The 24,657-nt window shown below is 48.4% G+C and overlaps 1 protein-coding gene across 1 annotated transcript in view; it reads left to right on the top strand.

The window, feature by feature from the left end:
- The window catches only part of AGBL4 (AGBL carboxypeptidase 4), a 653,722-nt gene that overhangs the window by 624,217 nt on the left and 4,848 nt on the right, over positions 1 to 24,657 (top strand). The window contains exons 7-10 of the mRNA XM_032966253.2: positions 12,750 to 12,839; positions 16,867 to 16,981; positions 19,178 to 19,289; positions 21,322 to 21,474. Coding sequence (XP_032822144.2) covers positions 12,750 to 12,839; positions 16,867 to 16,981; positions 19,178 to 19,289; positions 21,322 to 21,474 — 470 coding nt within the window. The remainder of the gene's footprint in view (positions 1 to 12,749; positions 12,840 to 16,866; positions 16,982 to 19,177; positions 19,290 to 21,321; positions 21,475 to 24,657) is intronic.

Raw genomic sequence — 24,657 nt, 5'->3', positions numbered from 1 at the left:
CGCAGACCTACAATTGCTCGCTCGTGCCACCGCTGCTGGTAGGCCCCCTACGAAGAGGGAGCCCAATAGAGCCCCCCCCACAGAGTGCTGTTTTTGGCCTACTCCTCCACGCTGTCCAGACGTCTTGAAAGAGGTGGGGGTAGCCACACTTTACCCCACCACCGCACGCGACCTGCCGATCGGCTAACTCAGGTGGTCAAGAGGTGGCAGGGCATAAAATAAATAGATGAACCTCGCCAATTGTTCCAACTACCGCGCCGGGTTGTTGAACCGGCGAACTTTGCATTGCAAATCCAGTGAACTGACCCCGCTACACCACGGCGGCATCTGTTATCGTCATTTAATGACCTCGAATTTAAAACGGCGTGGCCACTTCTGACTTCCCACAAAGAGGCACTGATCTTTTTTGGCTACACGTGCGATGGTGTTAAAGATGCTGCACTTGGCTTCCTATTGAATACAGGAGGACTGCGTTTAAACTATGCCTGCTCGTCTTCAAGAGTATCCATCAAATGTGCTCTGTCCTATCTCGCCGATCAGTGCGTCCCAGCTTCAACAGACCAACCCAGTCGACTCCGACTGCGGTCCGTGACTCGCGTTGACCCTGCAGCTGTCCCCGCCGTGTGTAACCATCGCACCTCGCGAGATACGGCCAGGGCAGTTTCGGGGGCCTTGGGCCCAAAGACGCTGGAACACGCTGTTAGCTCGAAGTTTTGGATTTATCCCTGAGTCTGAGCCAATTCTGCAACAGACTCTGAACGGTGTTGTTGTTGTTGTTTCATCATCATTGGACCTCCTTTGCCAGTGCCAAAATATGGGAATAGGCTTTCCCCGTTTTTTTATGGCAACAAAACAGTTGTGTTGAGATGTTAAAACACCAAACTGAAACCTTTTTACAAGGAATCACGACTGCATTAGCCACAATACGTGTGGTCAGAATGCGAACAAAAACATACTCTGATGATATATGTGGCATTGTCCTTGAAACTGATTGGTCTACGCCTTTTGGCGTCCTCTGGTCTAACACCGTTTGAGACGAGGCTCAAAAGAAAGCTGTCTCTGGTGTGGACCAATCAGTTTCAAAGACAATGCATCATATTATCAGAGTATGTTTATTTGTTCACATTCTGACCACGAGCACTGTGGTTAATGCAGACATGATTCCTCGTTAAAAAGGTTTCAGTTTGGTGTTTTAACATCTTAACAGAACTGTTTTGTTGCCAGAAAAAAAGAGGGAAACCTATTCTCAGGAGTTGTTTTTGTTTCAGAGAGCCGACTTCACCGTGCGATCGACGCGCATTCGTGATGGACTGGACTCGTAAGAGTGCACAATGACAAGTGTCCTTACTTACTAATCTTCTTACTTACTAATCTTCTTACTTACTTATCTTCTTGCATACTGTTGGCCGAGGCGATCCTCACCTGGGATTTAAATTTTTGCAGACTTCCGATTGTGAGTCTGGTGCGAAAGAGAGATTCTCGAGTTGATGGCATGAGACTCTGTAACATTGTATCCAGCGAATTTACTGTCATGCAAATCAATGGACTTTGAAGCCATTGCGGCTCAATCGCCCATTTGCACAGAGATGAATATTAATGTAGGGATTAATGTGTGGATTAAATGTCTTAGAGCAAGAGAACTGTTAAAATCTGGTGCTAAAGCAACACTTTGTTTTTATGTGTCATGTTTTATTGAAACTAATCCAAAATTCTTTCAGAAATTGGCGAATAATATCACGTATAATCCTTCATATAAGCAATTCGATGTCAGTATTTTTGTTATACTTAAAAATATATAATAGTTAAAGCCGTTTGTCAACCCACTGCTCGATTAAGGCATCCCCCACTCTGTGTTGGCCATGGGGGTTGTTTGACCATACTTCACTACACTGGTGAAGGGGGGGGGGGGAGGCCAGGTCCCGTTCAGATATCACTTGCCCCTGATGTTAGCCACGACGGAGAATACAACCTAGGCTGCAGGCTTAGTAGTCGATTTAGCGGTAAGGGTGTCGCAGTGGCAACGCCCGTGCCTCGCGGCAAGAAGGGCCTGGGTTCGATTACCGACTCGGGTGACTTTCTGTGTGGAGTGTGTACGCTCTTCCTCCGGGTTCCCTGGTTTCACTCCCACAGCTAAATAAGACACGCGCGGTGCAACTGGTGTGGGGCCAAAACATCCCCGATAATGAAAAATGAACCGCAAAATACTCAATTGGGAAACACACAAACACGGCAGCAGCAACATCGCCACTAACGCTTGGAAGGACCTTCCTCCAACGTTAGAAATCACATTTGCAAATGTGGCCCGCCGTATCCAGCGTGAATCTTTGGCCTCGGGATATTCTTTGAGAGGGAGCGTATACGATGTCAAGGAAGGAAACAGGATTGGTCCAGAACGTTGCTGCTGCAACGGGGGAAAGGCTTTGCCACCAGAATCAGAATCTTTATTGAGAGTGGAAGAATCCGATAAGCTCTGAAGCTTGCTTTTTTTTTCTTCCAACAGATGTCCAGTAAGGTGCGGGATAGATAAGCACTACCCTTGGGGCTTGTTTGACCGGAGAGACACTTTGACTCTCTGCCTATGCACACAAAGATGAAGCCTCGTCGCAAAAAGCCAAAGGCAAGGCTCCTCTTTGTGAGGTTTGACCATACTTCACCACGTTGGCCAATACGAGTTTTTGTTTTTCGAAGCGAGGGCAGGCCCAGTAAGGATGCCGCTCACCACTGTTTGTTGGCCACGCCATGGCTTGGCAATCAAACTCGGACTTATGATTTGAACAAACGTGAATAAATCCCTACAACGATTTGTCCACCTCCAGTATTCGACGTGCAGGTCAGGCTGCGAGCGTTCTCTATGCGATTGCCAATTCACTGCCGAAGGCCTACCCCTCGTGACGCGTCGGGTTCATTTGACCGTACTTCCCCGCTCCGGCCGAGTACGTCCGGCGAAGGGTGCCGTTCCTCAGGACCATTTCGGAGATCACGCGCCACTCATTAGCCACGGGCCCCGGCAGTCGGAAGTCAATAGGGACACCCCTCCCCGTTCGCAGCGCAGACGATGCGCGAACCCCCGCGAGCCCCACGCCAGCTTTCATAGCGGACATCATAAACCTTGACACAATGGCCCAAACCCTTAACGTTTCTCGCCGCTAAACCCAAAAAAAAAAATCTCTCTAGTGTGCGTTTTTAAAGGTTTGCCCCCACACCCCCAACCCCCCCCCCCCTTTCCCCCACCCCCTCCAAAAAAAAAAGAAATCCTCTTCATTTCTTCAAACAAGATTATGTCTGTGAGCCGAGAGGGCCCTTAATGAGGCGCAGTTTTGTGTGCGGGTCGTCGCGACGGCTCTCTCGCCGCCCGGCGGCTGTGTTTGTTCGGCCGCGGCCGTAGCGGTGCCGGCAGCGCCGCCGCTGCCCTTCAGCTTCTCGTCCGTCTGAAACGCACGCACCGCGATCCGTGACATTTCCCTGCCTCAACCTCATGCATAATGGATCGCGCGGCATTTGGACGTGGGCCCTGATATTTCTTTCCCGCTATCCTTCAGCACCCCCGCCCCGCCCTCACCCAACTCCCCCACTCTGCCCCCCCCCCTCCTCCCACCACACCCGTGCCCCACCCCCATTATATATAATAAATTTATTTAGCCCTGTGCTGTGATCATGTATGCATTGCACATCCGTGACCCCCGCTCTCGTCAGATTGATTGGCACTGGGCGGAGCCAGGTTCAATTCCTGTTTAGGGCACGGCCGGTAATTTCTGTGCCGAGGCTTGTTAACGTATCAGCCCTGCTAAGCTAAGTAGCTTTTGGCCTGAGTTGTGATTGGATGGGTGACCACCATCCATCAATATGATTAAAAAAAAAACCCACTCAGGTTGTTTTAGGCAGCTGCGAGGCTATGTTGTGGACTGCAGAGGGCAGTGCACCAAAATGCGTTGTTGTACTGTAGTGGTGTCCCGCGTCTATGCTCCCCAAATTCTCCCACCCGCACTGACCCGCGTGACTGCAAGGATTCATCTTCTTTGGTTCTTTCGGCAAAGTCACGTATAATGAGAATAAAATAATAAAATAAAATAAGACAATAAAATTCTCACGACGTTTCGGCCACAACACAAGTAGCCTTCTTCAGGTCAAGTTATCCCCGCACCCGCATGGCGTGGGAAGGCCCTCATCCAGCAGTGGATTGACAGTAAGGCTGGAGATGCACTCGCCGCGGTTTGAATGGTTCGATGCCTCGTTTGGAAGGTGATCCTTTTTATTCCTGATCAGGGGTGTGTGGTTGGCTTAATCAGTAATTTTCCACACCGGGTCAATAACATCAAACCACTTGTTCAGAAGCCACCTGTGGTACTGCTTAGGACACACTGACCGCCCACCATAGAAAATGTGGAATTTTCACAAATGGATTCATGGCCAACAGGAGGAACCATCTCATTCAAATTATTATTTATGCATTGTTACACTTGATTCTGAGCAGCAAAGCCAGCGTTCGTCTCTGCTGGTGACCCTGAGCGAGTGGTAGAAATGGCACATTCCTCTGATTGGGACTCTCCAATAGGTTAACCAGAGTGTTGAATTCCATCAAAAGTGGGAATTATTTTACCCATCAGACGGGCTGAGTTGATCTCCAGCCACACTATAAAATCTCGATCAATCAGCCAATTGCAGTTTGAATCCTTTGATCGCAGTGCCACCCGGCCAAGTCAATTGACTATTATTGTGAACAGGCTTTGCCTGCTTTGTGTTGGCTTTATTGTCACAATCCATGGGAAGAAAATTACTTGGTTTACAGATTTTGGGAATCCTCTATGTTTACGTGTTTAGCACGAGACCAAGTATTACCCTGCTGTATGGCAATCCAAATTCATAAATTCTGATCTTGTTTTGTTATAAGCACAGACTCAGCTCTGTTTGTGCCAAATATCAGCTGTGCGGTCCTCCATCATCTGTCACTCGAGACACAATATTGCGTATTTATTATCATCTTTTTAAAAGATTTAATTTTGATTTAAAGTTTTCGTGACTGCAGGGATTCATATTCTTGGTTCTTTCGGTAAAGTCACGTAGAAGGGAAACAATAAAAGAATAAAAATATAAAACAATAAAATTCTCACCACGTTTCGACAGCAACACAAGGAATCATCAACCACAGCAAGAAAATTGTCTCACCTGATGATGATGATGATTGCTTGTGTTGCAGTCGAAACGTCGTGAGAATTTTATTGTTTCATATTTTTATTATTTTATTGTTTCCCTTCTACGTGACTTTACCGAAAGAACCAAGAATATAAGATTTAATGTTCTCTGACCTTCAGTGCCATTTGATAATTTAATTGGAAAATGAATTCCTGTCATATACACCGACAATTTATAACAATCGTTATTTTTTTCAGAGCTATTGCAGAACTTCCTTGGATGCTTAGGGACAATGGGAGAACGAGATGGGAAAATATATATTCTTGGCCTGTCCTTGGCTATACAACCACCACTGTGATACAGATGCCGGCGTGGTCTAACTGGTTAGCATCCTCGACTGGCAGATTATTTGGCTGCAATAAATTTCCACGTGATGATGAGGCCACTTTTGTTGAGCTATCATTTGTGGCCCGGTCGCTTCTGAAAAATAAGTTAATACCTCGGTGGGCTTTACCTCGTAAGATAAAAAAAAAAGTTTATTTTCATGTTTTAAAGTGATTAGTTTACCTTCTCTCTACTCTGCACTCATATCCTGTTTTTGTATGGTTTGTTGTCGTAACGTTCTGACCCGCCCACACTGGAAATTTGTGAAAAAGAGCTTTATAACTCATCGGAGTTCTCCTGCAGTATATATAATAATATAAACGCCCAACTTTGCGATGAACGCTGCACTTTCCGTCGTTTTCATGCAGGGGGCGCTGTAACCCCACGCGCCCCCTGCATGAACGACGGAGGCGCAGGGACAGACGTTCGATCACGTTGGAATCGATCTGCAGACGGTGGTGTTCTCGCACGTCCAGCAGCTCTATAACGCCTGATCTCGATCCCGCAATCCCAAACAGGTGAAAGTCCGCATCGAACCGAACCCCCAGCAAGGACATCATCTACTTAGCGACGAGAGAAAATTCACACGAAATGTCGTTTTCAATTCAGTTTTGTTTTTAATATATATAAACAACTTTCTCTATGTGTCTTTGATGAACGCGAGAGAGAGAGAACGAGGCGATTCGGTGTTGATTCACAGAATCGACTTGGCCCCCACCGACACGACTTTGCCATTTGTCTTGCTACGACAATTTCCCATTCTCCCCGCGTACGCTATCACAATCAACAAGTCGCAGGGACAGACGTTCCATTACGTTGGTAAGCGCACTACTTTATCTGTCTTTCTATGATGAATACAAATAAATATTCAGATTTTGATCGCCGTTTCTATCTCCTGGCGCCGCAGTTAAAGTAATGTCACAAGTTTCTTGATCCCCCCCCTACCTCCTGCTGCTGCCTCTGTCTATAAAGCAGCACTGCATCACAGATAGTCCATCGGCAGGCAACGGGCGGTGGGGTAAAGTGTGAGGACTCCCAACTCATCCTAGACGTCCGGCCAGCATGGAAGAGTAGGCCAAAAATAACCTGCAGTGGGAGGGGCTCTCTGGAGTTCTCTCTCGCGTCGGCCTCTTCCCGGAAGCAATGGCGTGAGCAAGGAATTGCAGGGCTGCGCCTTTGCCTGTTGCGCTAATGTATGTACGTGTGTGTGTGTGTGGAACTTCATTCGCACCGTACGTAGCCAACCGTGATAATCGGAAGTGCGGGAGAAGGACAACAAACTAAACACAAGAAATTAGTTTTCAATCGAGATTATTTAAAAATGCATTGCTCCAGTAGCTTCCTAACATTGGAAGGAAGAGCATTCCAGACAGCCGCAGGAGCCACAAGCCGCCGCTGCTGCTGACCAGAGTTTCCGTGATGGTTTATGGCCTTTGATGAGATCAGCGAGGTGTCGTGCGGTATTGCACGTTCAACTATGTTTTAATGTCATCTCAAAAATAACTGCACTAATTACATTTTCACTTGTCACCATTCGCCAAATCTCATCATTTCCCATTTTGTCGTGGCCAGGTTGGGCAAAAAAATTCGGGGAGTTTTTTTCTCTCTCCTTTTTTTCAAGATTTGATCATAAAGGGGAGAGTGAAAGCGTGTGTGCAATGTATGACGCAAATTGTGCATGTGCATTGCACACAAAGAGGAGTTTGTATGAAATGTCAGGCAAGATTTTATCTTTTTATATATTATTATTATTTTACCAACCATGCAGAATGAGAAGGGATTAAATTTAACCGTAAAAAAAAAACTACACACACACTAGATGAGATTAAATTAATTCAGTTCTTCGATGCCATTTTGACGGATGCACATTTACGGTGATAATTTATGCAACGGCATTTTAATTTCTGCAATTGTTTTACATACCAGAGAAAGGACCAAAAAATTAAAGGTGTACGTACCCGCAAAAAAGCCATCGTGACCTTCCTCTCAAGATAAACGTGTCCCTTCGGAGCATTTAGAGACAATGGGGCGCACTCTGCACATTGTCGCACATTCAACACGCGTCCCTGACCACCTTAAGCTAAAAGCTGATGAGAAAAAAAATATACACCTATGAGAATTGGGTAATATTTGCAGATGTAGTCTCGCGTATGAGGTCGGTGATGGGTGGGAATGCACGTTGCAGGGTTGGAGGAGCTGAGGCTAAACAACCTTTAGGCTATACTCGGCTCCGAGAAGAATGTGCAGAACGACGTCCTTGCCGTCATGCGGTGATGTATGTTCATTTTTTTATTTTACCAGGTAAAGCTCACTGAGCTATAGAGCTATTTTTTTTTCAGAAGTGACCTGGCCGCGGATGATAGCTCAACGAAGCGGCTCATCGTCACGTGGAAATGTGTAGCAGCCAAATACTCGCAACGCGTGTTCCTAAATGCCGAGGGAAAAAGCGGAGGACCCGGAGAAATATTCACGGGACTACTGGGACAGAGACACGCAGACCCCAAATATACCGGTGTCAGGGTCGGGATCGAACCCACGACCTCTTGCACACCAGGCGAGGCAGTTAACATTTTGTTTCCGCAGCGCCCGAAGATGCACTCCCAGAAGGCCGCGTGGCCAATGGGATGCGTGAAAACATTCAGGTTATTTTCTAATGCAATGAAATAAATGTGGGCATGGAGGCTTATTGCCCGTTTGGTGCTTAAGTAGCCAATTTAATGAATAACATCCTAAAATACGACGTGAATAAAAAAGACATTGACTTGTTCATGATTTAATTTGCCTGAAAGTAATGTTGCATTTTTTCTGCATACATTTTACTTGTCAGAACTAGTTGCACTACTTTATATATAAAAGGCTTTCGAGAAAAATCTATTTGACATTGAAAAGCAACATGCTAAACGTGCCAAAAAAATCATAATAAAATGTCCAGTCGTTGCGTGTTGTTGTTATTATTATTCTGTGTCACTTGTGAATCAGAAACACGAACAATGACAAACATTTTTTTAAACAAAAGCTGAAAAGTTCACAACGAAGCGCGTAGAGACGCAGACTTGGAATAGCACTGAGAGACGGAGATAGGAACGCGTGCATCAGAGAGCACACACAACAAGTTAGAGCCATTGTATAATATTCATAATTATTCCAACTTGCAACTTGCTGCACGGCATTCGTCCACTCACGAACAGAGAGAGAGAGAGAGAACGACTCTGACGAGTTGGAATGCCAGCGGCCAGGCGGAGAGCCGGCACCATATTTTCCCCCCAAGCTTTGTGGTCCTCTATATATTAACTTGTTATCGGCCAATGAATGTGGGCGCAAACTGGAGCGCCCGGAGAAAACCCAAGCTTGCGATGATGCAACACTCAATCCCCTACTGATGGAACAGGTGAAGTCCATATTTTCTGTGCCACATTCTGACGAGCTAGGGTATGAGCGCATCACACCTCGACGCCCACGGGGAAGGGAGATGTAACAGATGGAGATTAGTCCAGTTGCTGTGCTGCCTTCTCCTTGGCGAGCAAGGGTATGGCACCTCCTGCACGCCCACGCGTAGAAGGGAGTTTCACAACCATCACTCCTGCTGTCTCCACAGCGGTGGATTACAGGCGGCGACCATAGCCGGCACCGCCCGTATTGACTGTAGAGAAGGTTGCGTGGCCCGTGTGTTGGGACACATCGCGAGAGAAGGGATAATGGTTGATGGACAACGCTGGACACAGAATGGCAGCCAGAGGAAGGAACGTGCCGGGGTAGGTCTACCACTGCTTAGGAGGCGCAACAGCATGGACTTCAGTTCATGTGCAGGAGATCGATTGCGGAATAGCAGGACCGTGAATGAAGGATGGCAACGGCATCGCGGTGGGGGGGGGGGGGGTAATCGAACCCAGGCCCTTCTTGCCGCGAGGCACGGATGTTGCCACTAAATCGGTTGGTTAGCGAAATGGACTATTAAACCTGCAGCCTGGGTTCGATTCCCAGCCGTGGCTAACGTCAGGGGTAAGTGATGTCTGAACTGGACCTGGCCTCCCCCCTTCACCAATGTGGTGAAGTATGGTTAAACAATCACCATGGCCAACACAGAGTTGGGGAGGGCCTTCATCAAGCAGTGGGTTGACGAACGGCTTTAACTATTATATATTTTTAAGTACTGTATAACAAAAATTCTGACATCGAATTTCTTATATGAAGGATTATACGTGATATCATTCGTCAATTTCTGAAGGAATTTTTGATTAGTTTCAACAAAGCATATTAAAAAGAATTGGCCTGCAACCTATGTTCGACACCCGGACATGGCAAACATGGGTGGCGAGCGACATCAGAGGCGACCCTGACCCCTCACAGCCCTTTTACCAACCCTTCGGCTCAGCGCGGTGAAGTATGGTCAAAAACAACCCCCACCGCCGACGTGATAATTAAGCGAACAAATGGTTTATTCAGAATGCTGTTTCCTAGAAATGTCATAAATTTGCTTGTCACTTATATATATAATTATGCGTACAGTATATGCATTGTGCAGAAAGCATCCGTCAAAATCTAATTACTGGTTGAACCACTGAAACAAAAACACCCAGAGTTTTGCGAGCAATTTCATTTTTAATGTATTATCTCATTTTTAAAAGTTGAGTGTGTCTATACATGTTTTATATATACACACACACACACAAATAAAACAAACTGTTAAAGTAAAAAATAGGTTTTACGCTTGCTGGCAATAAAACAGGTGTTAAGATGTTCAAATACCAAATTAGAAACCTTTTGCATGAAATCAAGTCTGCATTAACCACACGCAGCACTTGTGATGAACACGCAAACAAACCATGCTCTAACTATGTAATGCGTGGCTAATGCAGACTTGATGTATACTCTTTGTTTTTTTTCGGTAAAGTCACGTAGGTAAAAAAATAATAAAATAAATGATAACCAAATTAAATTAAATGCATTGATTTTTTTTTTACCCACGTGACTTTACCGAAAAAAAACAAAGAGTATGAATCCTTGCAGTCACGAAAGATTCAAATCTAGAATTAGATTTGATTTCTTACAAGAGTTAGCTATTTGGTGTTTGAACATCTTAACACCTTCCGTTTCACTGCCGGAAAGGGTACAAACCTATCCGTATCTTTTCTTTGATACCGGACAGAAAGCTCCCGTTTTGAAACTGTTAAAGCTTTGCATTGTTAAATTTCGATTTAAAGCTTTCGTGACTGCAAGGATTCATCTTCTTTGGTTCTTTCGGTAAAGTCACGTAGAATGAGAATAAAATAATAAATTAATAAAATAAAATAACACAATAAAACTCTCACGACGTTTCGGCCACAACACAAGTGACCTTCATCAGGTGAAGGGACGAGACTGTCTCGAGGACTCCAGCGCTGTCCTCCAGACAGTCTCGTCCCTTCACCTGATGAAAGCCACTTGTGTTGTGGCCGAAAAACGTCGTGAGAATTAAATTGTGTTATTTTATTAATTTATTATTTTATTCTCATTCTACGTGGCTTTACCGAAAGAACCAAAGAAGTTGAATATTTGCATTGTTGCATATTTTGTTTTGTTATCGTGGATTGGCTTCGTTGTTCACGTCACGGCCTCGACCAAACGTCAGTGACAGCGACAACAGCGTAACGCGAGAGATTGTGCACCACGTGAGTGTGAGCGGCACGGTTGTTCCCCCCCGTCCCGGTCTTCCCAATGATCGTCCTCTCGTCATGGAAGCTGCTGCCATCCTGGGAAATCCGCCAGTTAGAAATCTCTTTAATTGTTTTTGTCCGTCGCATAGTCGTAATAATGATGACAATGGTTGCACACAGTTTCAGCTTCGGTTTTCAGTTGCATTTATTTTGGTGTAGCCCTGTGAGCCATTCGGCTCTTGAATTGGGTGCAACCACAACAAACAAAAAAACAAAAACACGAACAAGAAAACATCTTAAAGTGAATATGTGACTGTGCAAACTAAACATCCAGGAAAAAACAGCAAAATATTCCAGAAAAAGCACCGTACACCAACGCTGTGTGCAAAAATCCCAGTGGGATGCAAGTCAAACAACAACAACAACCACAAGACAACTTAGATTAAGGACATCAGTCTAACCCCGTACTACAACAAACAAACATGGCCAAACAAAAAAAACTTTTCGAAATCACCAAAATAAAGCCATAAAAGCAATGTAACAGTGATCATATGAACTGTAACCGAATTTTCACAATAAACGACATGAACAACATGTACCACCAAACCCAGCAGCCATAGCTGGCTGCATGAGTCACTCCACAACAACAGGAGCATCAGTCGGAGTATCAAATGTTTCAATGCACCTTTAAGATCAGCACACTAAATCAAAATACAGATAATACTTTGCAGCGGTCATCCGGAGCGAAACTTCTTATCTTATGCTCAAGACGACGCATTGACGCGCAGTTCTCTCCTCTTCCGATGTTGTCAGATGAAGTAACACCCCGGTTTACATCCCCTCCTTTTACGTCATTTCGAAAATACGTCGTCACTTTATTATGAACACCGCTACCCGATTTGGGTCGCCTCCACCCGCACACTCCTCGCGTCGCTGACAGCGTCGTCCGCCCCTGTCCCGTTATCCGTCGCCTCTCAGCCTTCACCTCCACGTGCCCTCAAACAATCTTGATTTCATGCGCCAATATCGCCCTCGGTAAAAATCGACGTCGGTGCTGTACATCGCTTCGATGCGCGTCGTTTCCGAGACTCGTCGTTGCGCCTTTCAGGAACGCATCCCCCCGACGCAAACCGGGGTTCCGTGTTATTTAAGTTCGACGTACATGTATGCATTGCGGAGCACATTGTGAACCACAGTAGTCTGCTCTCCTTCCACGGAGGAGGAGGAGGAGAGCAAAACGACACGAACTCTCCCTCCTGAAGCGGTCTCGTCGTGGCCAGCAGCAGACCACGAAATTGGCACTCAGCTCCTGAAGCACGGTGCCGCTACCATCGGATGCCAGGCTAGAGACGGAGTTCTACTTTTCAACCCCAAATCGAGGCAGGCAGTCAGAGACAGTCGGGGCGGGGGGGGTGGTGGTAAGGAAGCTCTTGAGCCTGGATTCAACATTGCGGATAGCTGAGTGGAAGAGAGTTGCTAGTTGTGGGGACAGCAGCGAGGTGAAAGAGTGAGCCTAAAGCAATGGGAATGTATGTATGTGTGTTGCATGTACGTATGTTGTATGTATGTATGTTTGTCGGTGTCTCCCTGGTCGGGCGCCAGGAAACCTGGGTCCTGGAGCGAAGCGGAGGGTGGTGCTGGTCATGGCGCGGGTTCACCCCGGAGAGACACCCTCCTCCTACGTCTGCCAGGGTCAGCCGGTGGCCTCCACAACTCTCTGTTTGTCCGTGTGTCTGATTGTCTGCGTGTCTCTTATCTGTGTGTGTGTGCCAGTGTCTGTGTTTATTTCTCTGTCTTTTGCCCGTTTTGTGTGTGTCTGCGTGCGACTCCCTGTCTTTGTGTGTGTCTCCGTGTCCGTGTGTCTGCCAGTGTTTGAGTGTGTATCCGTGTCTGCCCTCCAGCAACAACGGAGGGCAGAGGAGCAACGCTCACAACAACGAGCGGAGCGCCAGGAGGCTAAAACACAGCATGTTGGCATAGTAGGGGACACAGGTGGTGCATCGTCCTTTTATCTCAGTCAGTCGGCCCATAGCACCTGCTGGGTCTGCCCCGTGACCTCCTGCCAGCGGGCGTCAGACACTTCACGTGGCCTCAACGTGCACCTAGCCTAGCACAGGCGCCGTGGTGACATCACCGCCACTTAGCGGCGAATGGCGGTTGTTGTGTCTGTGTGTCTCCCTGTCTGTATGTGTCTCTGTGTCTGTGTGTCTCCCTGTCTGTATGTGTCTCTGTGTATGTGTGTCTCCCTGTCTGTATGTGTCTCTGTGTGTGTGTGTGTGTGTCCCTGTCTGTATGTGTCTCTGAGTCTGTGTGTCTCCCTGTCTGTATGTGTCTCTGTGTCTTTATGTGTCGCCATCTCTGTATGTGTCTCTGTGTCTGTGTGTGTGTGTCCGTCTGTGTGTGTGTCTTTGTGTGTGTCTCCGTGTCTGTGAGTGTGTTTCCCTGTTTGTGTTGCCTGTCCGTGTCCGTGTCTGTGTGTGTGTCTCCGTGTCTGTGTGTGTGTCTCCGTGTCCGTGTCTCCGTGTCTGTGTGTGTTTCCGTGTCCGTGTGTGTGTCTCCGTGTCCGTGTGTGTGTCTCCGTGTATGTGTCTCCGTGTCTGCGTGTGTGTCTCCGTGTCTGTGAGTGTGTTTCCCTGTTTGTGTTGTCTGTCCGTGTCTGTGTGTGTGTGTCTCCGTGTCCGTGTGTGTGTGTCCGTGTGTGTGTCTCCGTGTCTGTCTCACCGTGGCTGTGTGTGTCTCCGTGTCTGTGTGTGTGTCTCCTTGTCCGTGTGTGCGTGTCCGTGTGTGTGTTTCCGTGTCTGTGTGTGTCTCCGCGTCTGTGTGTGTGTCTCCGTGTCTGTGTGTGTGTCTCCGTGTATGTGTGTGTGTCTCCGTGTCTGTGTGTGTGTGTCTCCGTGTCTGTGTGTGTCTCTCCGTGGCTGTGTGCGTCTCCGTGTCTGTGTGTGTGTCTCCGTGTCTGTGTGTGTGTGTCTCCGTGTATGTGTGTGTGTCTCCGTGTCTGTGTGTGTCTCCGTGTCTGTGTGTGTTTCCGTGTCTGTGTGTGTCTCCGCGTCTGTGTGTGTGTCTCCGTGTCTGTGTGTGTGTCTCCGTGTATGTGTGTGTGTCTCCGTGTCTGTGTGTGTGTGTCTCCGTGTCTGTGTGTGTCTCTCCGTGGCTGCGTGCGTCTCCGTGTCTGTGTGTGTGTCTCCGTGTCTGTGTGTGTGTCCGTGTCTGTGTGTGTGTCTCCGTGTATGTGTGTGTGTCTCCGTGTCTGTGTGTGTGTCTCCGTGTCTGTGTGTGTCTCTCCGTGGCTGTGTGTGTCTCCGTGTCTGTGCGTGTGTCTCCGTGTCTGTGTGTGTGTGTCTCCGTGTCTGTGTGTGTGTCTCCGTGTATGTGTGTCTCCGTGTCTGTGTGTGTCTCCGTGGCTGTCGCGTCTAGTGCTGCACGTGCTCTAATCAGGACGCAGTTTTTATTTTTATTTTTTACCTCTATAACAAAAAATCCCGGATAACCCAGCGGGTATTGGGAGTTATCTGTCGGGTAACTCTCTTTGTTGAACTATTATTTTTGTGGCCAGGTCGCATCTGAATAGCTCAGTGGGCTTTACCCTGGTGAGATTAAAAAAAAAGTTTTATTTGAATATTCTTACGTGATGCCTGTCCACGAGGTACCCAGTTTAGATTCGGGCATTTGGCTGCTATAAATGTCCACGTGATAAGCCACTTCATTCAGTTATCGTTTGTGGACATGTCGCTCATAGCTCAGTGGGCCTTACCTGGTAAAATATAAATGTTTATTTTTGCTGTAATATTCTTGCTTTTACTATACTTTCTACTCCGATCGTGTTTTTGTGCTGTTTGTTGTTGTAACGTTATGACCCAGTGTCCCTACTAGACATGCATGAAAAAGAGCTTGAAAGATCATCGGATTCTTCCAGATAAATAAAGATTCTGATTATTCTGATCCTTTTGTCCACGACGAAAATCGCAAGCGTTTGGAAGCCGCTTCGCTGTGCAATGTGGGTAACATTGTGGAGAATGACGGGAATTCGGAAGTAGGGCCACGGTTAATAGGAGTCTTCTCGGTACATACGGCTGCCACATATAATAGGAGTCGTGGGTGAGAGGGCCGCGGAATAATATTATTCATTTATTCAGCTGTACCCTCATCTTGCGTTGTCAGTTGCTACACTTCAATTCAGTTGGTATAGCCCTGTGAGCCATGCGGCTCTTGAATCGGGTGCAACCGCGACAAACAAAAAAAAACATGAACAAGAAAAACATCTTAAAGTGGCTACGCGCAGCAGAAAAATCCGGGGAAAAGCAGCAAAGTCTTCCAGAAAAAGCACCGTATACCCCCATACGCACACCTAGCACGCGAATCCACCTCACGCACACGCACACACACGAGCAATACGTACACACACCCTTCACGGCTAACGAACGGACACACCTTATCACGCTGATGCACCTCCTCCACACACAGTAACACCCCCTAACCACGCTCGCAATGGAGAGTCTTAATCCAGGCGTCACCCGCTGTAGCATGAAGACGTTACGCCACAGAACTACGGTCGATTGTGTTACTGTAGCCTGGTTGACGTGGGTCCTGGTACAAGGAATAAAACTGGGGTGGGGGGGGCACGAGGGGAGGGGCCCTGCCCCCCCCCCCTCTACACAGGCCAGCGTCAGGGTCCCACTGGGCATTGGGACCCGGCGCAGTTGCACCGCCAGCACACAACCACTCGATAGCGCAGCTGGTTGGTGGCGTGTCGTGCTTTGATTGCGGCCGCTCGTTAATGACCTAAGGCAGGGGACTCGGCGACCCACGGCTGGGGTCGCGTGCGGCTCTTGTGAGCTGCTACGTGCCCGTGATGTGTGTGCCGTACGTGCGTATTCACGTGCATTACGGCTCTTGGAATATTGACTCTTGTACCGAATTGGGGGAAAAAAAAAGTACGTGGTTGCCGACGCCGCCACCACCCCTCGAGCTAAGGAGCAGTCGGCCTTCTTTTGTGTAAAGTTGCAGTTGCCCAAGTTGCATGGCGTAAGCGTTGAAAGGCAAGCGACCGAATGCTGCAGCAGGGGAACACGCTTCCCCGTCGGCAAACGGGAATGATTTGAACACTCAATGTTCGTAGGACGTTTAAAAAAAGAAACGCTCTCATATTGCCCATCGTGTCATCGCGGGCGCGCGCATCATAAGAGACTAGGAAAAAAAATCCGCGTGAATTTTCAAACTCTTCACTTTTACCGAGAGAGTTGCGCAACACGTAATCTCTACGGCACGCTCCGTGTTGTCAAAAGAGACGGGATGCCCGGCAATTTGAGCGGTAAATACGTGTTGCGGTTTCTTTTTTCCCATCTGTCGTTATCGCTTTACTTTTCTCGAACGGGTTGCTAAATCTTCCCCGTAAACGCAGTGACAAGAGCAGTGGTAATTGTAAGAAATTGTTACTTGGGGAAGGTCATGTTTTTACATAAAAGTCATTCCTGGCAAGGCGGAATTGCTTTCGCCTTTTATATATATATTTTAGTAAGATGCCTTGTCACCGTTTTGCGGAAACGTCCTTTTAAGCGTCGCGAAAAATGCGCCGCTCCGCGCTGCCGACGTCTTCTGAGGATTATTTAGAGCGACAAATAACGAGAAGCTGTCTCCTGCGACACGCTCCCCGTGAGTCGTGTTTACCCCCCCCCTCCACCCACCCAGAGCCACTCCGTGTGGATGTATTTATTTTCAGGGCTAATAGATTTTCTGGTGAGCCAGCAGCCAGCTGCCGTGATGTTGCGCGAGCGTCTCGTCTTCAAGATCGTCCCAATGCTCAATCCGGACGGCGTCCATCTCGGAAATTACAGGTGAAGGCGACGTAAGGAAAAACAAGTGTCAGCCGGCTACTCTGGCAGGCGAATTTAATTTTAATAACACAACAAAACAATTGCCGCGTGGAATTCCGCAGTTGAGCTGCAGTGTATGTATAGCTCCGACGCGTCGATCGGCACGATGTCCGACGTTTCGCTCCGCTTGCCCGGAGCTTCTTCATGAAGCGAAACGTCGGATGTCATGGCGGATAAGCAAAGCGCGGGACAACCCCGTAAACACATCGGAGTGACTTTCTCTTGTGCGTGCAATTGCGCTGTAAGGGTGCCACCGCGGTGGCCAGGAGATGTTCACTCCCTCGCCTGGTATACAGGAGGTCGTGGGCTCCATCTCACGGTGGCTATGAGATGTTAACTACCTCGCCTGGTATGCAGGAGGTCGTGGGCTCCATCTCACGGTGGCTAGATGTTCACTCCCTCGCCTGGTATACAGGAGGTCGTGGGCTCCATCTCACGGTGGCTAGGAGATGTTAACTACCTCGCCTGGTATACAGGAGGTCGTGGGCTCCATCGCACGGTGGCAATGAGATGTTAACTACCTCGCCCGGTATACAGGAGGTCGTGGGTTCGATCCCAACCCTGACTCCTACTGCTGCTGTATATTTGGAGTATGCACGTCGCTCTCCCCGCGGTCACGTGGATTTTATTTCGGGTCCTCTGGTGTTTCCCTCCACGTTTAGAAAGGTGCGTTTAGAGTATTTGGCTGCGATACAATTCAACGCACGCCACTTCATTGAGCTATCATCTGTGGCCAGGTCGCTTCTGAAAAAGAGCTGTATCGCTCAGTGGGCCTTACCTGGTGAAATAAAATATAGTTCATAGTTTCTACTGTGACCTGTACAGATGTAGAGCAGTTGCGTATCTAGCGGTGGAGGAGTGACGCAGCGGTTAGCAGACGGCGCCGTGAACCCGGAGACTCAAGTATGATGCCTGCTCGTGACCCATCACGGTGGCGAGTATTTGTGCCCGTCCTGGGCCTTCCCAAGATCGACTCAGCCTTAAATGGGTAACAAGCGCGGTGTGTAAACAAAAGCGACTAGGCGTGGTGCTGGATACCCCCCCCCTCCGTCCTTAATAGGTGCTCGCAAACAGCACTTCCCCCAACATTCTGTTCAAGGCTACATGTGGTATCTTTGTGTGCAGTGATCTGGAGCGCAGAGTTAAAACATCGCACCCGTACGAATGACTTTTAACAGCTTGAAAAAAATATAAAGGCCCGTTGGCCAGACGATTGAATTTTTAAACATTTCTGTTATTTCTCGGAATAATCTTTATTTGCTGTAGATTAATATATTACTAAGCACACAACTTTGTTTTAATTTCAGAAGTGTTATAAAAAAAAACGTTTGTTCATTCAAGATATACTGTGCGTATCACTAGCGACGGAGAGTGGGGGTGTCTCGTGTGTTTGGTTGGTGGGCGCGTGTCTGTGTGTGCGTCTGTGCGTGTGTCTGGCTGTATGTGTGTGCGTGTGTCTGTCTGTATGTGTGTGCGTGTGTCTGGCTGTATGTGTGTGCGTGTGTCTGGCTGTATGTGTGTGTGTGTCTGGCTGTATGTGTGTGCGTGTGTCTGGCTGTATGTGTGTGAGTGTGTCTGGCTGTATGTGTGTGAGTGTGTCTGGCTGTATGTGTGTGAGTGTGTCTGGCTGTATGTGTGTGCGTGTGTCTGGCTGTATGTGTGTGCGTGTGTCTGGCTGTATGTGTGTGCGTGTGTCTGTCTGTATGTGTGTGCGTGTGTCTGGCTGTATGTGTGTGAGTGTGTCTGGCTGTATGTGTGTGAGTGTGTCTGGCTGTATGTGTGTGTCTGGCTGTATGTGTGTGCGTGTGTCTGTCTGTACGTGTGTGCGTGACTGGCTGTATGTGTGTGAGTGTGTCTGGCTGTATGTGTGTGAGTGTGTCTGGCTGTATGTGTGTGAGTGTGTCTGGCTGTATGTGTGTGTCTGGCTGTATGTGTGTGCGTGTGTCGGGCTGTATGTGTGTGCGTGTGCCTGGCTGTATGTGTGTGCGTGTGTCTGCGGCGTGTGAACATCGCCACTGGGGAGACAAAGGCGGCCGGGCGTGGTGCTCGCCTTCCCGTGCCGTGCCAACCGTCATAGGTGCTGCTCGCTAGCAGCACTTGCCCCAACAGTCTTTAAAGACTATATGGGGGTGGGGGGGACCTTTTGTCTTTACACAGGTGCTCACTGATGGGGTTCGACCTGAACCGGTCCTGGCAGGACCCTTCACCCTGGGCACACCCCACCCTGCACGCCGTGCGACGGCACGTGGTCACCCTGCAGGCGCAGCCGGTGAGTGGTGGCACTCGCCGTGCACCTCCCTGCTCACCTCCCTCCCATCCCTCCCCTCTCTCCCCTTCCACCCTCCCTGCTCCCACCTTCCCATCCCTCCCCTCCCTCCCCACTCCTCTCCTCCCTGCTCTCTCCCTCTATCCCCTCTCCCTCCCTCCACGTCGCTCTCGTGTCGATCGCAGCTCGGCCCTCGTGGAACGCAACGTCCGAGTTAGGCTGCGTAAATAACGACGACGATGATGATGATCATACACCGCTCAAGGCAACCGCATTGACGCGGAGTTCTCCCGCTCTTCCGAGAAACTCTTCATCCCAAGATGACGACGCGCCGGTGTTTAAATCCCTGCCTCAAGAACTCGTTTCTTCTTCTCTCGCTATCCGTTCTCGATTGTTCCTCTTCCCTCTGCTCTTTGCCTGTGATCAGAATCACACTCTTCATTTGTACTCGAGGAATACGATGATGTGATAAAGCTCTGTTGCACAGATGTCCGGTAGGGGCGGGTCAGAAAGTTACAACAAACAGTACTAAAAACACGATAGGAGTGCAAAGTATAGGAAAGGAAAGGATATCACGAAAAATAAACATTTATATTTTACCAGGTGAGGCCCACTGAGCTACTAGCTTCTTTTTCAGAAGCGACCTGGCCACAAATGACAGCTCAACGAAGTTGGCTTATCACGTGGAAATTTATAGCAGCCAAATCATCTAAAACTGAGTAGCTCGTGGACATGAGCTTTATAACCGTGTCAAAGAGTTCCAGCCCCGCGTAAGTCTCGAACTTCGTCTTTGTTACGTCTTGAGCACAGGGAATTACTCCGTTCAGGCAACCAAACTCTTTCCTCTGCGCTCCTTGTGTCCTCTGCTGCATCCTCTCGGGAATGTTCCCAGACTCTCCACCAATCCCCGCCGTTTCGCCTTCCAACGCTCTCCCAACCGTCCCCTCATTTGCATTCCGTTTATTTTTCCAAACAACCCCGACGGCCAATCCGATTTGAATGATTCTCCAACTCCCAATCGGATTTGCGCACCCTCCCCCCTGCGATAGCTCCCCCGCCCAATGAGAGTAGAGGCGCGCTATTTGAACTCCACAAGCCCTTAGGCCCGGTGTGCCTCTACAATCAATCCGCGATTATCCGGCATGCGATTATCCGGCATGCGATTATCCGGCTTCCAAGATGATCCGGCGGTCCCGGGCCGATCCGGCGAAACCGCTCCAAAGGCTGTAACCAGTCCAGCGGTCGGCACCTTGCGCGTGACAACAAAAAAAAGTCGCAATGCTTTATTTCTGTGTTAAATATTATATACGATGCATTGTACACTACATATAACTTAAACAATGAAAATACTGTACGTATATACACCATCCCATGCAAGTCTTCGAGAATGCAGTGGTAAGTACGCTCCAGTAAATACATTAACTTTTTAAAGTAGGATATGATTTTTTGTCTATTTGTATGTTTTTGGCAAATTAACATCGTAAGCAAATGTCAAACAGTAAAAAAAGCATACACACAACACCTCAAAATACAATGTTGTACAAGAATGTGAAAAAAATAAGCCATTCTAAAAAAATTATGTAGTCGATTATCCGGCGTTTTTAAAATCCGGCACCACCTTCCCCCCGAATAGTCAATAATCTAATGTACTCTTTGGTTCTTTCGGTAAAGTCACGTAGGTAGAACAAATAATAATACATCACGACGTTTCGATCTCCACACAATCGTCTTCCCACCTGAAGACGGTTGCTTGTGTGGCGATCCAAACATCGTGATCTGTTATTATTTCTACCTCCGTGACTTTACCGAAAGGACCAAAGAGTGTGGATTCCTGCAGTCACGAAAGCTTCACATCAATCCCCTGCAGTTACGTATTTATTTATTTATAGGGCTTGTCTCTTAGCGTCCCATGCAAAGGTAATCACCGTTATTATATTTGCATCATTGTCACTACTGCACGCGCGCACTTTGTGTGACCGGACATTTGCCGAGCCCCGTGCCCTCTTACTCCAATGCCACGTGCCTTCCCGCCCAGAACACCAGCGTGGAAGTGTGCGTGGACGTGCACGCGCACTCCACGCTCGCCAACAGCTTCGTGTACGGCAACGCCTTCGACGAGGCCGAGCGCTCGAGCCGCCAGCTGTTCTTCCCGCGCCTCCTGTGCCGCAACGCCAGCGACTTCTCGCTGGTAGGGGGCGGACGGGGGGCTGGGGGGGGCTGGGGGGGCTGGGGGGCCCGCCCCGCCCGGCGGTCGGCGATTTGCTCGCAGGATATCGTCGCAGTGCAGGCGAGATGTTGGCCGCCTCGATCATTTTTAAATTCGCATCTCTTGTGCTGATCCGCTTGCGTGGCGTGTTGGTCATGGGTTTGTTTGTTTTTGTACTATGCTTCACCACGCTGGTCAGATAGGCGCCGCGTTGGCGAGATGTTAACTACCTCGCCTGGTATACAGGAGGTCGTGGGTTCGATTCCCGACCCTGACGCCTGTTGTCTATTTGGAGTTTGCGTGCTATCGCCGTGGTCGCGTGGATTTTTCCCCGGGTCCAGTTTTTCCCTCCGCATTTAGAATCGACGAGCGTTTGGCTGCAATAAATTCCCACGTGATAAGCTGCTTCGTTGAGCTATCGTTAGTTACTGTTTTTTTTGTTTTTCATATTCTTGGTTCTTTCGGTAAAGTCACGTAGAAGGGAAACAATAAAATAATAAAAATATAAAACAAGAATTTTGTTTCCCTTCTACGTGACTTTACCAAAAGAACCAAGAATATTAATCCCTGCAGTCACGAAAGCTTTAAATCAAAATGTAACCGCCTCTACGGGGAAGGTTTCCACATAGCTTTGAGATCCTTCAACAAACTCCGGGATAAGACGGCTCAGCTGATCGAGTCTCTCACCTTTCTTGTGAGTCCCTGCAGTCACGAAAGCTTTAAATCGAAGGTTTTGTGTTTGTTTATTATTTGGCGGAACTTCCCGTTGGCAGTAGTGCACAAGCGTGATTAAAGAAAAACAACTCAACACGTCCATCAATAATGCTGCCCGATAGAATTTTGAGACTCGGTGAGGCTTTTATGGATGGATAGGTAAATAAAATGACAGTTTGTATTCCAGCAGGAAATTGCGTATTCGCGATTGTCCCTTGTATATAGGGCTCTACATTTAAAATGATTGAGCGTGTGATTTGCGTGCTAAGGCAGTGTGGAGAAACGGAACCGACTTTTTTAAAAGAGTTGAATCCGAGAAAGGATTATGTATTGATGGCTTTAAGAGTTTAAGCTGCGATACGTATAATCGCGTCCTGGCCAAATGTGTCGGTAGACGCGCGTACCGCGGGGGTATGAGATGTGTAAACGCGTAGCACGTCGGCCTGGAATGTTGCCGCGTAGGGAATCGTACCTTACGAGAAGGTCATTTGGCATTTATTGAATTCCCGTTACGTAACAGTGAAACACTGCTCGCGTGCGAATACTTTGACTTCATGGAAATTCAAACTCTCTGTAGGTGTTGTAATTGTTAACGAAATTACCCTGAGGCGTAGTATTTTCTTTGCATTGGCTACCAGTCAATTATCGAGTGAACTATCCCAGGGGTTCCCAACCCCCGGGCCACACAGCAGCAGGAGGTGAGAGCGGTGAGTCCGGGCGTGGCCCGCCCCCATTATTTTATTATTTACCACTTCCGTCCGCGCCTCTTTCCCGCACTGCACACTCAGTCTCAGTCACGTGGTGTTGGTAAGCCCACAAGCTAACCCCTAACCCCTAGTAGCCACAATGAGTAAAAAACAAACGTCGCTGGAGAGCTTATTTGAAAAGGGGGAAAGACCCAATGACCCCCCCTGGTCCGTGAAAAAACTATCTTCCACGAAACCGGTCCCTGGTGCCAAAAAGGTTGGGGACCGCTGGACTAAAAGATGCTGCTGCTGACCTACAAGGCTCTCGATGGGTACAGCCCCACAATATTTGCAGCAACCGTTCCATTTTGTTCTCTTCAGCGAGCTTTCTGAGATCCTTCGGATCGCCGATTCCTCCGGTATAAATGAACATTCAGATTCTGAAGTCTGTCTTGAAAACTCACTTCTATGGACTGGCCTATACCCCATAGTTCTGGCCGTTCACCCTGCAGGTTCTGTTTATTTCCTGCTTTCCATACGCGGGGCGCATTGGGATGCACGGATGAAATGCGCATTACAAGTGAAAATGATTATTGTTATCAGAGGTTTAATATGCATGCGATGACTTTATGTTTGCACAGTTTGTAGTTTTGCTTATTGACATTTTGAGCTAGACTGGCCAGGATTGGGCAAGTTTTCAACCATAGACCAACACTGCCCCTAGACCAACACTGCCCATAGACCAACACTGCCCATAGACCAACACTGCCCATAGACCAACATTGCCCATAGACCAACACTGCCCATAGACTCAACACTACCCATAGACCAACACTACCCATAGACCAACACCGCCCATAGACCAACACCGCCCATAGACCAACACTGCCCATAGACCAACACTGCCCATAGACCAACACTGCCCACAGAGCAACACTGCCCACAGAGCAACACTGCCCACAGACCAACACTGCCCATAGACCAACACTACCCATAGACCAACACTGCCCACAGACCAACACTGCCTATAGACCAACACTGCCCATAGACCAACACTGCCCATAGACCAACACTGCCCATAGACCAACACTACCCATAGACCAACACCGCCCATAGACCAACACTGCCCATAGACCAACACCGCCCACAGACCAACACTACCCATAGACCAACACTGCCCATAGACCAACACTGCCCATAGACCAACACTGCCCATAGACCAACATTGCCCATAGACCAACACTGCCCATAGACTCAACACTACCCATAGACCAACACTACCCATAGACCAACACCGCCCATAGACCAACACTACCCATAGACCAACACTGCCCATAGACCAACACTACCCATAGACCAACACCACCCATAGACCAACACTGCCCATAGACCAACACTGCCCATAGACCAACACTGCCCATAGACCAACACTGCCCACAGACCAACACTGCCCACAGACCAACACTGCCCATAGACCAACACTACCCATAGACCAACACTGCCCACAGACCAACACTGCCCATAGACCAACACTGCCCATAGACCAACACTGCCCATAGACCAACACTGCCCATAGACCAACACTACCCATAGACCAACACCGCCCATAGACCAACACTGCCCATAGACCAACACCGCCCACAGACCAACACTACCCATAGACCAACACTGCCCATAGACCAACACGACCCATAGACCAACACCGCCCCTAGACCAACACTGCCCATAGACCAACACTTCCCATAGACCAACACCGCCCATAGAC

Source organism: Petromyzon marinus, chromosome 35 (genome assembly GCF_048934315.1).
Source record: "Petromyzon marinus isolate PM22_M1 ecotype Great Lakes invasive population chromosome 35, UKy_Petmar_22M1.pri1.0, whole genome shotgun sequence".
NCBI lineage: Eukaryota > Metazoa > Chordata > Hyperoartia > Petromyzontiformes > Petromyzontidae > Petromyzon > Petromyzon marinus.
The sequence above is the reverse complement of the archived record's forward strand: the minus strand, read 5'-3'. Positions and strand labels throughout refer to the sequence as shown.